Source organism: Maylandia zebra, linkage group LG6, assembly GCF_041146795.1.
Source record: "Maylandia zebra isolate NMK-2024a linkage group LG6, Mzebra_GT3a, whole genome shotgun sequence".
NCBI lineage: Eukaryota > Metazoa > Chordata > Actinopteri > Cichliformes > Cichlidae > Maylandia > Maylandia zebra.
In genome coordinates, this window is record NC_135172.1 from 16,718,914 (window position 1) to 16,734,936 (window position 16,023).

The window sequence follows — 16,023 nt, forward strand, 5'->3', positions numbered from 1 at the left end:
GTGAGGAAATGAGTACTTACAATCACAAAAATACAAGTAATGGTCAGTATTACTGTTTGCATTAACACATAAAACCCCGAAGCTGTCTTCTGTGTGTTTGCACGTAGACTGAGAGCACACCCTAAGTCCTATTAGGGAGATCCCACTCAGGAAACCAGTGGTTTTAACCCGAAAATCTGCACTCTTTTAACAGAAGATAAGAAGGCTGAAAAGGGGAAGTCAAAACCAGCATGAGTGAGTCTCTTAACGCGTGAGAAATTTGCAAATGAGGTGTGAGAAAGTGTAACCATCTGACTCGAGGACAAAAATCAGTGTGACCTTCTGCACAGCTGCAGCGGCACTGGAGCCCACCCGGGAACATGCCGACTATTGCCGTTCTGAGGAAAAAATCTACTGAACGACCCAGTCCCAGAGATAAATAAAACTCACCTTAAACTTGCCCTCGCTCGAAAAGATGCTGACCCATTTGTTGTCATAGTCTGCGATGATGATGTCGCCGTTGGGGTGCACGGCCACACCTGTCGGCCGCTGCAGCTGACCCGGAGTCCTGCCCCGGATGCCGAAACGACTTCTGAACTGGCCGTCGTTGGAGAAAATCTGGATTTGGTTAAAAAATAAAATGAAATAAAATAAAACACTATGTTAAATATTAGATAGTTTTCATATATTATCTCAGAGAACAGGCGCAGATGCTTCAGGGAATTCGTTCTCACCTGCACACACTGGTTGTTGCTGTCTGCTATCAGCACCTTCCCCTGAGAGGAGGCAGCCACTCCCTGCAGGTTCGTGAACTCCCCTTTGTTTCTTCCCTTTGTGCCTGTGAGACACGAAACATGACCACGTTCACCATGATGATGACGACACGTACGTTTTCTACATGTAAAGTCTATTGGTTACATAGTAAAGGTAACCTGATGCTCAATTTTCACTCCAGCAGTAATAAGCTCTCTGTTGTGTAAACATTTATACTTCACATAACCGTGAAACAGACGTCTCCAAACCATATTTACTAGTATTATCTTACTTACATTGTTTTTTTTGGTCTGTTTTTGGGTAGAAAAAGTAAGAATTGCAAAAGGACAGCTGTTTATTGAACCTTCTACCATTTTTTTTTGTATTAAAATAATATTTAATATAAGTATTAGTTATTATTTCTTGCTACATCTGGGTTTTTGTGGGGAAAGCAACAAAAACTATCACATTGATGATGTAGACGTCACAAAAACTGAAGCATGTGACATGTCAGGGTTAAAATCATATGAACACAAGACTCTAAATCCTCATGTTCAAGAAGCTGAATTAATCATATTATTATTGAGCTTTTGTCACTTTTTAAATTGCTCGTAAATACTTGTTAATCAGCTATTTAACTGAATTTTCCCTAGTGCACGGATTCCCAAATTGTGGGTCATGGCCCCCGACAGGCCGTGAAGATACTGGAGGTGGGCCACAATAATAAAAGAGGATAATGGTAATGGGAGGGCTTAGTTTGGGATATTGGTCATTACTCTGGCCTAAATTTACCTCTCCTGTATTGAAGTTTGTGTCTCAGTGGCAGGGGAGTCACACATTCGCCTTAACACTTTGAACATGACTGGGTAGCATTAGCAATTTATAGCCAGCTTGTGTTGTTTATGCATTTTGAATAAACTTTTTTCCCCACTGATGGCTCCATACAGTGTAGACTACACTTTACATCCTCCTTTGCGGTTAGTGCTAAGGTTTGATGTTCAGCCCTCCGGCTGGGAGCCGGTCTTACCGATTCTGAAGATGAGGTCGTCCTCAATGGGATTCTCTTTCCTCCTCCCTGTGCTGTACATACTGGCCGGCCTCTTGATGGCCTTCTGCTTGACGTGTCCGCTGCCCGGAGACTTGAGCCTCTTCTTAACGCCGTCTGAAGTCGGTGACACGTCAATGGATTTGGTGGCCTTTATCTTAAAGGGGCTCCCTTTGATGTGTTGGTCATATAAGCGCAGAGATAAAGTACACGTGCCCTCTTTAGGAGCTGTGAACAGGTACTCATAAGTGCCGTTCTTGTTGTCGAGCACGTCTCCGTCACACTTGCTGCCGTCAGGCGAAAACATTTCAGCGGTGATGACTGCGTTGCCCATCTTGCATAGCTCTCCATCTTTGTCCTTAGTAGTGATGGTGATGGAGGTGGGCACGCCTACCACACAATGCCGCAGCCCCTCGCCTGTCGCCACAGTCTCGGAGGCAACGGCGTTGGTGGTCACAATAGTGCCCAGGTTGTGGATGGACTTTTTTAGCCCTTCCGTTTCTACGAGGAAGTCCAGCTGGTTGTTCTCTCCGGGCTGCAGCGGAAGCTCCTGGCTGGCCAGCTCGACGAGACGCTCGCCCATCTGCTTCTTCACCAGCAGCACCTCGGCCTCGGTGCCCTGGCTCAAGGCCTGCTCCGTGAAGTTGCAGCTACTGGTGATGCCCTCTTGGCCCTGCAGCAGGGTGTCCAGCTGGGCTTGGAGCACCTACACATGCATGCATCAGGGGGCAGCAGAGAAACACTGAGCTTAGATAAAACTTTATGAAGCTTTCAAAATTATTATTTTTCTTGCAGTTATTCTGTTGATTACATTATACTAACAAAAAGAACATTAGCTTTGCCTTTGTGTCCGCTTTTAAGATCAGATCAGGTTATTGGTACTTGGCAATCCTCAGCTTGGGAGCAAATATATGGTATTAATTAAGGATTACAGGGATGTTAGTTTATTAAACTGCTGGTAAATCTCAGAATATAATGCAATAAAAATGTGATTTCTTATATTACCTCATTTTAATTTGTAAATTAGTCACTTTACTACGACCACACTGCTGTTCTTTAATCGCAATCTTCTTTCAGGCACTCTGATAATTAAATAAGGGCTGCTTTGATTGTAATGCTGGATATTCAGATACGCCTCCCATGTGGAAGCTGCCACAGCTTTGCTGGTTTCCTTCAGCTTTTTGGGACTCAAAAAGCTTACCACCGCTTGCTTGTACAGGTGGTAGAAGCAACGTGCAGAAAACTGTAGGTATCTGATAACCAGATATAAAACACCTTCATACAGAAATGACCTTTTCACTGCAACTGAACTGCAGATAAAGTGTGAGTGTGTCTAAATGCAGGTGTTTAAACTGGTCTGGTTACCTGGTAACTGAGGATGAGGAACTGATCAAATATCCAGAATTAATCAAATCTTTAAGTCATCCTATTGTCTCATTTTACAGACGAACCCTCCTGAGCAATAACGCGCTAACCTAAGCCACATTTAACCGCTAATAACCAGCTTTACTAACTAGTTGCTACCGTCGGTGTTTACTAAGAGCGCCGTGACAAGCTGAACTCGGGTTTTTGCGGCTGACCCTGCTGCTGATGTGTTCTTGGAGTTCTTGTTAAGATATTCGTTGTGTGTACTCATGTTGTACATTGTTTAACTGCATTATGGTTACTGTGGTTTAACAGAGACAGTGTTTTAGTGCTCACCACAAGGAGGCACTGTTTCATTGTACGTTCCTAAAACAGAAGAAGAAGAGAAATAGATACGGCACCTATGAAAAAAAGTTTTTTGCCGTGTGTTGAAGAGGAATAAAGTTCATAAAATATTAAGGACATTTTTGCCTCCGTCATCATTTCCCTTCGAGTTGATCGCTGTCGATGCTGCAATACTCAACAGGTTATGGGCCCAGGGCCGACTCGAAGAAGAGTTTTTTCTCATGAAGATCCGGAGCCACAACGGATAGCGGGCTAACGGCTAAATAGCAACATGGATCAACGAGGAGCAAGCAGGCTGCCTCGACTCATGTTTGACGGAGATGAGACCAGGTATGAACTTTGGGAAACTAAGGTGCTAGGATATTTGCACTTGTTGGGATTAAAAGACACCGTTCTGAAGGAACCGAACGGCGCGGCTGAAGTAGCAGCAGACGGTAAGAAGAACGCCGACGCTTACGCCGAGTTAATCCAATTCTTGGACGATAAAAGCCTCTCACTGATTATGAGAGATGCCCCTGATAATGGGAGAAGAGCATTAGAAATATTGAGGGACTACTACGCTGGAAAGGGGAAGCCCCGAATCATCAACCTGTACACCACGCTATCATCGCTTCAGAAAAAGAGGGAAGAGACTGTCACAGACTATGTCATCAGAGCAGAGGCCGCCATTACAGCACTGCGCAATGCGGGTGAGACTTTAGGTGATGGATTATTGATTGCTATGGTTTTAAAAGGTCTACCTGAAAGTTTTAAGCCATTTGCAATACACGTTACTCACGATAAAGACGATATGACATTTGCTGAGTTCAAAACAAAGCTACGGAGTTTCGAAGACACTGAAAAGTCAAGCGCATCCGAGTGTAGCGACAACGTAATGAAAACAGGAGGAAGAACCGGCCGTGAGCACACGAGATCCAGCGCACAATGCAGATACAAGAGCGATGTGGACATTGTGTGTTTCAAGTGTGGACTAAAAGGCCACCGAGCAAAAGTGTGCAGACGGAGGACGTGGTGCAGTCATTGCAAAAGCAGCACACACAGTGACACCACATGTAGACATAAAGACAAACAAGATGGCGCGCGGAAGGTCGCAGATGAGAGCGGCAACGGATCCAAAGCAGAAACGCCAGATTATGCCTTCAGGATTAAGGGCGTAGACATCAAAGTCCAGCAGTCAGCGTACAGCATTGAGGAGAAAGGCCTGTTGGTGGACACTGGGGCTACCTCACACATCATTAACAGCATCGCCAAGTTCAAGAGCTTCGACGACGCGTTCAGACCGGAGTCACACAGCGTAGAACTGGCAGACGGTACCCAGTGCAGAGGCGTCGCCCAACAGAGGGGGGACGCAGAGGTGTTCCTGATTGACAATACAGGCCAGCGACGCAAAGCAACGCTGAAAGATGCGCTGTTTATTCCATCATACCCCCAGAACATATTCTCTGTAAAGTCAGCCACTGCATTAGGAGCAACAGTCACCTTTAAACAAGGGCAGGACACGTTGACCCACAAAGACGGTACTAACTTTAACATTCATGTGTATGGCAAGTTGTACTATTTGCAGACTGAAGTTGAGGGTAATGATAAGTGTAACACCTGTCATGACATACAGGCATGGCACGAGATATTAGGCCATTGCAACTATGAAGATGTAGTAAGATTGCAAGGTGTGGTTAACGGTATGCAGATTAAGGGGAGAACCGATAGACCTGAAAAGGAATGTGAAGTGTGTATCCAGGGAAAGTTTGCACAAACCCGAAACAGAGATCCGGATACAAGAGCAAAGGCTCCTTTACAAATGGTACACACAGATTTAGCAGGTCCGATAGCCACTGAATCTATTGATGGGTACAAATATGTGCAGTCATTCACTGATGATTATTCAAACTCAGTGTTTGTATATTTCCTGAAGACGAAAACTGATACAGTGCAGGCAACAGAGAAATTTCTAGCGGATGTTGCACCATATGGCAACGTAAAATGCATTAGATCAGACAATGGGACAGAGTTCACATGCAGAGATTTCCAAACCCTGTTAAGGAAAAATGGCATTAAGCATGAGACATCAGCCCCGTACTCACCCCATCAAAACGGTACAGCCGAGAGGGGGTGGCGTACTCTTTTCGAGATGGGCAAGTGCATGCTGATTGAGAGTCAGCTACCGAAATGCCTATGGAACTATGCCATTCAAACTGCTGCTGTAACACGGAACAGATGCTTTAGTAAGCGAACAGGGAAAACACCCTACCAAATGCTGACAGGTAAAAAGCCAGACTTGTCAAAAATGCAGAAATTTGGGTCTGTGTGCTATGCATACAAACAGGACAAGGGGAAACTTGATTCAAAATGTGACCAAGGTTTCTTTGTAGGTTATGATAAGAACAGTCCCGCCTACTTAGTTTACCACCCTGAAACTGAGAAAGTTCAGAAACATAGACTTGTTAAGTTTGTGAGCAAAGTAAATGTAGAAAGACAAACACAGACAGATGAGGGAGAACTAAATGATGACGGTAGCAGAGTAAGACAGCCTATGGCTAACAGACCTTCAGAGAAAGGTGACAAGGACAATGAGGTTCCAGAACCTATTGTGACAGACACAAGTCCACAAAGTGGTATACCTGATGAGCGTGAACGAAAAGAGACAAGTGTGACAAGTGATGGATTTGTCAACAAAAGGTATCCTCTTAGGGAGAGAAGAAAACCGGGACATTTAAATGACTTTGTAGCTGCCAACAGTGGCAGCGATGAGATCCACACTACCATAGACTACTGCTACAGGGCAGTGTGTGGTGTCCCAAACACATTTAAGGAAGCCATAGAATCAGCTAACTCAAAGAACTGGATCAAAGCCATGGATGAAGAAATTCACTCGTTACGGGAAAATGACACTTTTACCCTAACCACTTTGCCAAAAGGGAAGAAAACAGTGGGGGGAAAGTGGGTTTATTCCATTAAGAGTGACATTGAGGGAAACGACAGATACAAGGCAAGGTTCGTAGCCAAGGGTTACAGCCAACAGTCGGGGATAGATTATGGAGAGACATTCTCACCAACAGCCAACTTAACTAGCATAAGAGTTTTGCTACAGAAAGCAGCGCAGGAGAACCTGTTACTCCATCAAATGGATGTGAAGACAGCATATTTACACGCTCCCATTGATTATGAAATCTACATTGATCAGCCAGAAGGTTATGAAGAGGGAGAAGGGCTAGTCTGTAGATTACAAAAATCCTTGTATGGGTTAAAACAATCTGGTCGTAACTGGAATAGGATTTTGCATGAATACCTAACAGCGAACAGTTTCAGGCAAAACCCAGCAGACCACTGTGTTTATACCAAAGAGACTAAACATGGCATGGTGATTATGATCATCTGGGTGGACGACCTGATAATTGCTGCTGGCAATGAAAAGGTAATGAAGGATGCGAAAGAAATGCTTTCAGTCAAATTTAAGATGAAAGACTTGGGCAGACTTAAGCATTTTCTGGGTATTGATTTCACTCAGTCTGATGGATGTGTAACAATGTCACAAGAAACCTATGTCAACAAGATACTGATGAGGTTTAACATGCAGAACTGTAAACCCAGAGGAACTCCCTGTGATCAGAAGTTGTGTTACACAGAAGGTGCTACTAAGATAAGAGATGTGAGGATGTATAGAGAGGCTGTAGGCAGTCTTATATACCTTGCATCAGGTACCCGTCCTGACCTGAGTTTTGTGGTAAGCAAGTTATCGCAACATTTCCATGAGCCTACAGAAGAACAGTGGGGAACTGTGAAACATGTGTTGAGATATCTCAAAGGGTCCAAAGATAAGAAGTTGTGTTTTAGAAGAAACACAGATGAAAATTTGGGTCTAGTGGCCTACAGTGATGCTGACTGGGCAGGTGACACTGCCGACAGACGCAGCACTACTGGTTACTGTGTACGTCTATGTAACAACAGTTCTTTAGTTTCATGGAAGACCAAGAAACAGCCCACTGTGGCGCTCTCTACCTGTGAAGCAGAGTATATGGCTCTGGCTTCCACAATGCAAGAGTGTATATATTTAGAACAGCTTTTGAAAGGTATAGATGACTACAGCTACACTCAAACAATAGTGTACGAGGACAACCAGGGAACAATTGCCCTGGCTAAAAACCCTGTGAGCCGACAGAGGTGCAAACACGTGGACATTAAATATCATTTTGTAAGGTCCATTGTAAATGAAGGAAAAATGTGTCTATTATATTGCGCCACTGAAGAAATGGTGGCAGATGTTATGACCAAACCTGTTTCCAAGCTAAAACTTGCTAAGTTTGCTGACATTATGTTTGGTGCTTAAAAAGGAAAAAAAAAAAAAAGGGGGAAAGGAAGTGTGGTAGAGATTGTACGACTGTTTATCGTTCATTGTAAAACTTTTCTTTAGATTCCAGCAACCTGAGTACAAGAGGGGGTGTTAAGATATTCGTTGTGTGTACTCATGTTGTACATTGTTTAACTGCATTATGGTTACTGTGGTTTAACAGAGACAGTGTTTTAGTGCTCACCACAAGGAGGCACTGTTTCATTGTACGTTCCTAAAACAGAAGAAGAAGAGAAATAGATACGGCACCTATGAAAAAAAGTTTTTTTGCCGTGTGTTGAAGAGGAATAAAGTTCATAAAATATTAAGGACATTTTTGCCTCCGTCATCATTTCCCTTCGAGTTGATCGCTGTCGATGCTGCAATACTCAACAGTTCTCAAGGCGAAAAACAAAAAGTGATTTACTAACATGCCCGACACGCACTTTCCTGCGCCGATGTTTAACGCCGCAAAACGAAAACAAAAACAAAAAGCAGCGCATCTTATATTCTGCGCTTGATACTGAAGCGAACAGACTGCGCATGTGTTTAGAAAGCAGCGCAACTTCTGTAAATCCCCCGTGAAACCGAACACACCTGTGAGCGCTGTGTGGGGGATTGCGCTCACACGTTAAATTAATCTGGCGCTAAAAAAGTGCGACATTACCGCAGGCTGCACACGTTAAAGCACCGAGACAAACTCACCGGCGTCCGGCCGTCATCACACTCCTCTTCTACTCCCAGAGACGCCATAGCGTCCAGTGTTTCACCCACACAGCTCATCCGCGCAGTAAAACTAAGACTCTTTGTAACATTGTAGGACGAGAAATTCACGGTGAAGTGACAAAGTGTTTGCGGCCCGGACTGTACTCCCTCCCCACGCGCGGCACGCCCAAATCAAGAGCGCACGCTGGACACCGGCTTCATGTAGCAGGAGCAGCAGCACAGCTTCCCCGTGGGCTGCAGTGCTGTGACCGATCATCAGCCACTCAGTTGTAAATCATTAGCTGTGCCCATGTGATGCAGCTCCCCGAGGGAGTCAGCAGGCTTTTAACCCAACCGGCTGATTGGCTCATGGGTCAATGCAGCGCACAAGCCCCCGCTCCGGCACCTCCTTCCTGTGGAGAGGCAGTCTGTGCCATACTGCAAATTTATTTTACTTTCTATCCGATCGATACCAAATACTGATATCGATACTTTTAACTCATTTAGACAGTTTATGCCGGAGAAGCATGACTCATCATACATTTGCGATTCCGAACAATTTTAATGACCACTAAATCACATGATTTTTACTTTGTACAATAATTCCTTAACACAACCAAATACACCTTTTAGCTTTTCATTCATATTTTGAAACAGTTTTTATTATTATTATTCTTGTTGTGGTCTCTAAAGCACTTTGGGTCACCTTCTGTTGTTTAAATGTGCTGCATAAACTAAATAAACTCTACATTCATCACATTCAGCCATTTTTTTAAAAAATACAATTCATCTTTAAGGTATATTTTTTTCCCTTTCCAACAGAATGATCTATTTTAATAATTAACACAATTATATGGGCTGAATATATATTTTTGAATGTTTGTATATAGTCTGGAGGTAATCAGACTGCTGAAGTAACAACTGTGATGGACACTTTGGAGTGGCATCAGTCATTCCTTTCACCATGACATGATCTGCATGGTTATTCTTTGGCTCACTGAATGGCAGTGACAGTGGGCTCTGTCTCTGTCTACCTTTATTTGGCAACTAAGTCACATGACCACAGGACAACAACAAACACGGTGAAGCAAAATGTGCCTGCATGAGAGGAGCGGTGTTTGCGCCGACATGTCTGCTGCCTGATAAACGAGAATAATCTACAGAGCTTACAGCAGAGAAACAAACAGACGCATCAATCCTCTCGTGTCAGTATTGGGCCAGTAAGAATACCAGTGTTGGTATTGATACTATCTATATTATTTGGATAGCCCTGACCTGTTGAAGGACCCATGACAGGTGAAAAGATTACTTTAGTCTGTGCTCCAAAATCTCCAGATCAGGCTCATTTAAGTGCTTTACATTTGTCCTATTTGGTTGTTACATTTTAGCCAAAGTCCCAGCTGTGCTTCGCTCTGCACTCACCTTTTGCTTGAGGCCATAGTTGACCTCCAGCTCCATGAGTAGAACGCTCTTGCGGACATTGAGGGTCTTCTGCAGCTCATCAAAGGTCGCGTGGATGTCGTCCTCGATGGCGCTCTTCTGATTGGTCAGCTGCTGAAGAATCTCTGACAGCGTCTGCAGGGCTGAGTCGATCTCTGGTAACCTGGAGGCAGTCGAGTAAAATGTCAAGGTCGTGTGACAGAGCTGGAGAATCATCACTGCAGTGCAATATGACAGTATTTACATAATAATATTGCTGCTGCCTACCTCTTCTTAACAGCATCTAGCTGGTGGTGCAAGGAGGCCTTGTGCTGTTCCACTACGTCTTTAAGAGGCACGGTCGGGTGCTCTCCGTGTTCGCCGCTCGTGCACTCCTGACACATGGCTGTCTCACACGGAGGACAGTAAAACTCCATCACCTACAAATCAGGAAAAAGCAGGGATCTGAATTTATAATAGGCTCGAGTCATAGACCCATTTATCCACATTAATGCTGAGGAAATAAACCATCTTCCTGATCCTGCATGCTTACACACCCCTTTAATGACTCCATCTCACATGTGCCAACTCTGCATCTCCAGACTCAGGAGTCCTGTCCTATTTCCTGCTTTTGTTGGGGACACTGCTCTGCTGTGTCACTTTATCAGTCTACTGCACAAACTTGCCCATCAATAAATAATGTTCTTTGCTTTAAAATGATCTCGACCTCTTGAATCACGGCACCGTCAGCTGGTTTGATATTCTGCTCCACGCTGAAATACCCAGACAGATGTGGACGAGACTGCTATGAAATTATTGTGTACAGGCATGACAGACGCTCAGATTATGAAACATAATGACTTGGTGATCTCCTGACTTCACCCTCAGCTCCACTCTGAACATCTATAACCCTAACTAAATGTTAAAGCTGACTTTGCTGTCAGGTGTCAGTGTGAGGAGCTCTTACGCTGCCTCCATGGTTTGGGCAGGAGAGTAGCTGGCCTGTAGCCACAGTGGTGATGTTGTTGAGAGCGGCGGCCTCTTGGCTGCAGCTGCCCGGCGCCCGCTGCAGCACGTCCATCAGGTTGGTGATGAAGAAGTTATTCTGCAACGCCGCCACACCCTTCTCCGGCAGGATTGAGGTCTGGCGGCACACGGGGCACGACAGTGTGAGGCTGTGGGCCGGGATATAATTCTGCAGGCACCTGCAGGAGGACGACAGGTGTATTAAAAAGGTTGTAGTTTCAAGATGTGGTGCTTTATTGCCTGACTTAAAGTTTTCATCTAGCAGTCCATTAACAGCTTATTTGTCCTTCAAGTAAAAGAAGAACAGAGCAGGTCAAAATCCTGTCTTTGAGACCATCTAGTGGTTGGAACGATTATACTCTGACAGCGATTTGCAGCAGCACTTATCAACGACATCTGTGCAATGTAGTGTATTCAAATGCAATGACCGTGCCATAAATCCTGTCATTGTGAAGCTTTTAATGTATATACAGAGATTCCATTAAATTTAGTGTTTTATATTATACTATTCAAATTATTTAAAGTCAGTATATATATTTATATTTTTAATGCAGTAACACCTGCACGAGTAAACAAGCACAGCTAGAAACTACACAGAGAGGCTACAGTGCTACTCACTGCCCTGCCACCATAAAAACGCCCGCTTTTTTACCACAATGAGTATGTAACTTTATCCAAAGTTATATTAAAAATACAATAATAAATAAAGCACAAGAAAAACAAACATGGCAGAGAATACTTTAAAATCCTGCCACGCACACAAAACATATATGTGAAACTATACTGTTTATGCATGTAGCTGCTGTGCTTTTCATTCAGCTCATCTTAATTCTCCTTTATTGAACTACATTTACTGATATCATCAATGACACATATATGTTGTCCATTGTGCAGCAGTCTTATTTTTACATGAAATAAATAAGCTTGAGGTAAATAAGTGTTTTGTCACAGCTTGTCTAGCCTCCAACAGACTCTTTGTCGGATTGCTGAGGACGTAATAAACAGTGACCCAAAGATGATCATCAAATCACATGTAAATATAGTACATGACAGCTCATATGAGCTTTAATCTAGTCAAACAAAGGTAAATGGTGGAGCTGAATATTTTAATGTTCATCCCAGCGTCTATGTGTGAAACACAGTAGTTATGCCCCACAGAAAGAGTTAGAAATGACTGTATATTGTTCAGCTGCACACTGATGCTCCAGAAACAACCAGAGCAAAGAGGCAGGCGCACACCGTGAACAGTTTGTCTTTTGTGACAGAAACAAAGGCTGCTTAACAGCGAGGATGACACCAACACACCAGAGTCAACAGCAGCGATGCAGACCTGTGTCCTAAAATAACGCACAAGTTTAAAGCAATGAGATATTCATTTAAAAATCTGTTGTTATTATTTTTATTACTGCACCGTTATAGGCTGCATCATGTGTCTGAAATCATAAAACAGTACAACACTTACAGCACTTTGGAAACTCCACTCACCGCTCACAGAAGGTGTGCAGGCAGGGCAGGACTTTGGGGTTCTCGTAGCGGTCCAGACATATGCTGCAGATCAAGAACTGCTTGTCAATTTGGCGGACGACAGGACTGGGGATAGTGGAGCCTTCACTGGCCATCCTAAAGCTCTGGCATAGAAGTCCCTCTTCCTCTTACCCTGCACCCTGCGGAGCGACACGGAGGGAGAACAAAACCGGTGAGGACGTAAACACAGTGGCATCACATAGGATCAAACGCACAATGAAGATCTTGTGGTGGTGAGCGGGACTCTGTGGGGCTGCAGAGATCAGAGTTTGAGGCCGAAGGCAAAGACAAAGTACTTTCTTCCTTCCACAGAGGAAATGCAAAAATACACAAAGAGACACATCAATCAGCGCCTGTGACCAGGCAACTGCAAACAGCCACTCAAACAGGACATGAAGATATATATATATATTTTTTTATTTTTTTTTATTTTTTTATTTTTTAAGATTACCGGAGTGCTGATATTGTTAAAAATAGTCTGATTCAGGGGTGTCAAACATAGGGCCCAGGAACCAAAAACAACCCGGCAGAGTTTCCAATCTGGTCTACTGGACAGCTTTGGAAAATGTGAAGGAAGGGATAGATTTTGGACTTTTTAATGTAATTTTGGGAGTTTTACAGCTTTTCCTTTTCATAAAGTCTTCCCTCATTTCCATTCATAATACACCACAGTAACAGAAGAAACAATTCAGTGACAGAACCTGCCACTTTATTCACTACTATAGAAATTTCTGGGTTGTTTTAATATATTAATCTTTTTTTATATAGTACTTTAAAAAGAAAACATTTTCTGTGAAAAAAGTTGCTCTTTTTAAAATTACAGGTCAGCCTGGGAAGTGAGCTACAAGAAATCTTACAGTTTACAGATTTATTTCTTACATTTTAAGTCCAAAGAGTCATGAAGACAAGATTTCTTTCATTTTTGTAATACTAAGATATTTCAGTTAAACATCTTTACACTGACAGAAAGGGGAGCTTCACTGGTCTGGCCCACTCAAGACTAATGTGGGCAGTAAGTGGCCCACAGTATAAAATTAGTTTGTTATCCAAGCTCTAATCAGTGCACGGTCAAGAAAATAAATGCTCTCTATAGTATAACACATATTTATCCTGTGACCCCTGTGGTGGGTCTCAACCCTTATGTTGGTAACCGCTGCAGTAGCAGAGCAGCACCTGAGCCGCAGATGTGTTTGTCATGAAAAGGCACTTTAAGCACTAAATATTTGATGATGTGAAGTGAAAGCAAGGCACTCTGCGTTCAGCACACATTAGTCAAACTACCAAGACAGCCGAGCAAAACTATTTCCAACTCAGCCCTCTGCTTTATCCCAGACAGCTTCTCCTGGCATCGTTTCGTCCCTGCGATATTCCTGTTACATTATCCGGCAGCTAACTTAGACACGGAAAGTGTGTCAGTGCTTTTATTGTCTCATCACATTCAAGTTGGCCACAGAAACAGGCCACCTCTGCTGCTGGGAGGAAACCCCGAGGGACTGCACTCCTTTCTACAGTGCACGCTCTTTCTCCTCATCTCGTTTCCACTTAATCTCTCTCCTTTAGATACACATCTTCTCTCATATTCCTCTCTGGAAGCAGACGTGGGAGCCTGTAATGTTTTAAAGAAGCTCTCAGGCAAACTTCTCAGTATGCTAGGTGAATGGAAGCAAGCTCAGTGTTACTGCAACTGATATAAAAGCAGCAAGTTATCAACTGAGACTCATCACCAAGCTAATCTATCACTAAGAGGATGACCTACAGTAATACATATGTTTAGAACATAAATGAAAAGACAGAAAATAAAAGCATCTGGCAGTATTCCAGCACAGACGTGCACGAACACAAGAGCTCAGATCTCTCTTAATGACTCACCAGCTCCACGGAGCAGATTAAGCAGATGCTCACAGCATCAAATATGGGACTGCTTATACAAAAATAAAAAAATATGTAAATCCTGCAGAAAGCCACAGCAGGAAAACAGAAGCAGCGCTGCGCTGACGGTGCACAAGGTCGCAGCAGTCCCACAGCGCTTCACTCTTACATAATCAGATCCGCACCAGCTAAGCGGAATAATTCCTGCTGGATTGAGCCGTCATCCCACGCACAGAAGAGGGCGCACATGACAAAAAGGGGGGCGTCAAAGAAGGAATTTAAACCAAATCAAAGCATCTTCTGTCATAGAAAGACTGTGAGAAACACTCATGCACAACAAAAGTGATTCCAGGGCAACAGCAGCTATTCCAAAGAATTTCCTATAATAATAAGAGGATTATTAAAAACTTACAGTGCTGCATTCACGGAACGATCAACAGGCGTCATCCACACAAGTGCACTTCAAATGAATGAAACACAGACAGCCTTCATCTTCTGAATCGTCCTTCAACTCATACCGGCTCTGACAGGAAATGATGCTTCCCTCCAGGTTGCAACAGAGAGCCAAACACGAGACGCCAGTGTGTGTGTGTGTGTGTGTGTGTGTGTGTGTGTGTGTGTGTGTGTGTGGGAGAGAGAGAGAACCAGCCAGTGTTTATGGGCGTGCACACACGTGAGCAAAGTTAAGGAGGAGCAGTTCAGCCGGATTGTATTTCAATTTTCTACATCATGTCCCCCCGCCCGCCTGCCCTCACTCCCTGCGTTACTTTCTCTCCTCCCATCACTTGCATTCCCTGCTCGCTCTGTCTCATCCATTCATCTCCCTCCTTCCTCTCTGTCTGAAGTAAATGCTGCTTCACTGCAGCGCGGTGAGCAAGAAAGCGCAGCATCCGGAGCATGTGAGCGAGCACTGGCTGACGCCTGGTTACCTAACAAATGGGAAAAAAGGGACAGCACTTAAGGGTCTCCGTCACAGCCAATAGAGATGAAGCCACAGGGATCTTTCTGCGTGCGAGTGTGCGTGCGTGCAGGCTGCTGACTCACTGTACATGCAGAGACTGAAAATGAGCACAAGGAAAAGTCACACACTGTATATGAAGAGAGGGAGGAGAGATGACAGAGAGTAAACATTGCAGAGAGAAAGGAAGTACGGTGAGACGTGTGCTTCAAATGTGGACACAAAGGACACACTGCCTCTCCAGTTTAAGAGACAGAAATAGAGAAAGGTGATAAAACGCTGAGGTGAAACGCATTTTCTGCCTGTTTTTTCTCACTGCACTGCAGCTCTGTCGCAGCTCTTTGGTCACTGCTTTCTGCATACGCAAGAATGGATGACTTAAACAATGACACAAAGCTTTAACCTTCAGACAACCTCAAACACCGACCACTCTGTGGACATCATCTGGGGGGTTTTCCACCAAGAAAACCGGAGGCGATTTGAGTATTTGGTTAGTAAGAGGAGAGATTTAAAGGCCTAATGGTGGGTTACTCCAGCAGGTCCGTCATCGTACTCTCTGAAAACTGTTCAGTGGTTAGAGAGTGAGACAGAGAGAAACCACCAGCTTTCCAATTAGTGGATGGCCTGCTCTACCTCCAGTCCATCACAGGTCCAACACACAGAGCACATTTAGAATCACCAATTAATTCATCCATCAGTCTTGTCTCTAGA

At 43.9% G+C, this 16,023-nt stretch overlaps 1 protein-coding gene across 7 annotated transcripts in view; it reads right to left on the reverse strand.

The window, feature by feature from the left end:
• trim2a (tripartite motif containing 2a) overlaps nt 1–16,023 on the reverse strand; it is a 33,674-nt gene that overhangs the window by 4,867 nt on the left and 12,784 nt on the right. For 5 of the 7 annotated variants that reach the window (XM_076884770.1, XM_076884773.1, XM_076884771.1 and 2 more), the window contains exons 2-8: nt 12,447–12,625; nt 10,903–11,140; nt 10,224–10,375; nt 9,939–10,119; nt 1,760–2,483; nt 714–817; nt 430–597 (exon numbers count right to left, since the gene is read on the reverse strand). In XM_076884770.1, coding sequence (XP_076740885.1) covers nt 430–597; nt 714–817; nt 1,760–2,483; nt 9,939–10,119; nt 10,224–10,375; nt 10,903–11,140; nt 12,447–12,580 — 1,701 coding nt within the window. In that variant the 5' untranslated portion in view covers nt 12,581–12,625. Of the gene's footprint in view, nt 1–429; nt 598–713; nt 818–1,759; nt 2,484–9,938; nt 10,120–10,223; nt 10,376–10,902; nt 11,141–12,446; nt 12,626–14,354; nt 14,471–14,766; nt 15,026–16,023 lie in introns of those variants that run through there. The other 2 variants (XM_076884769.1, XM_076884772.1) reach the window with 2 other exon arrangements.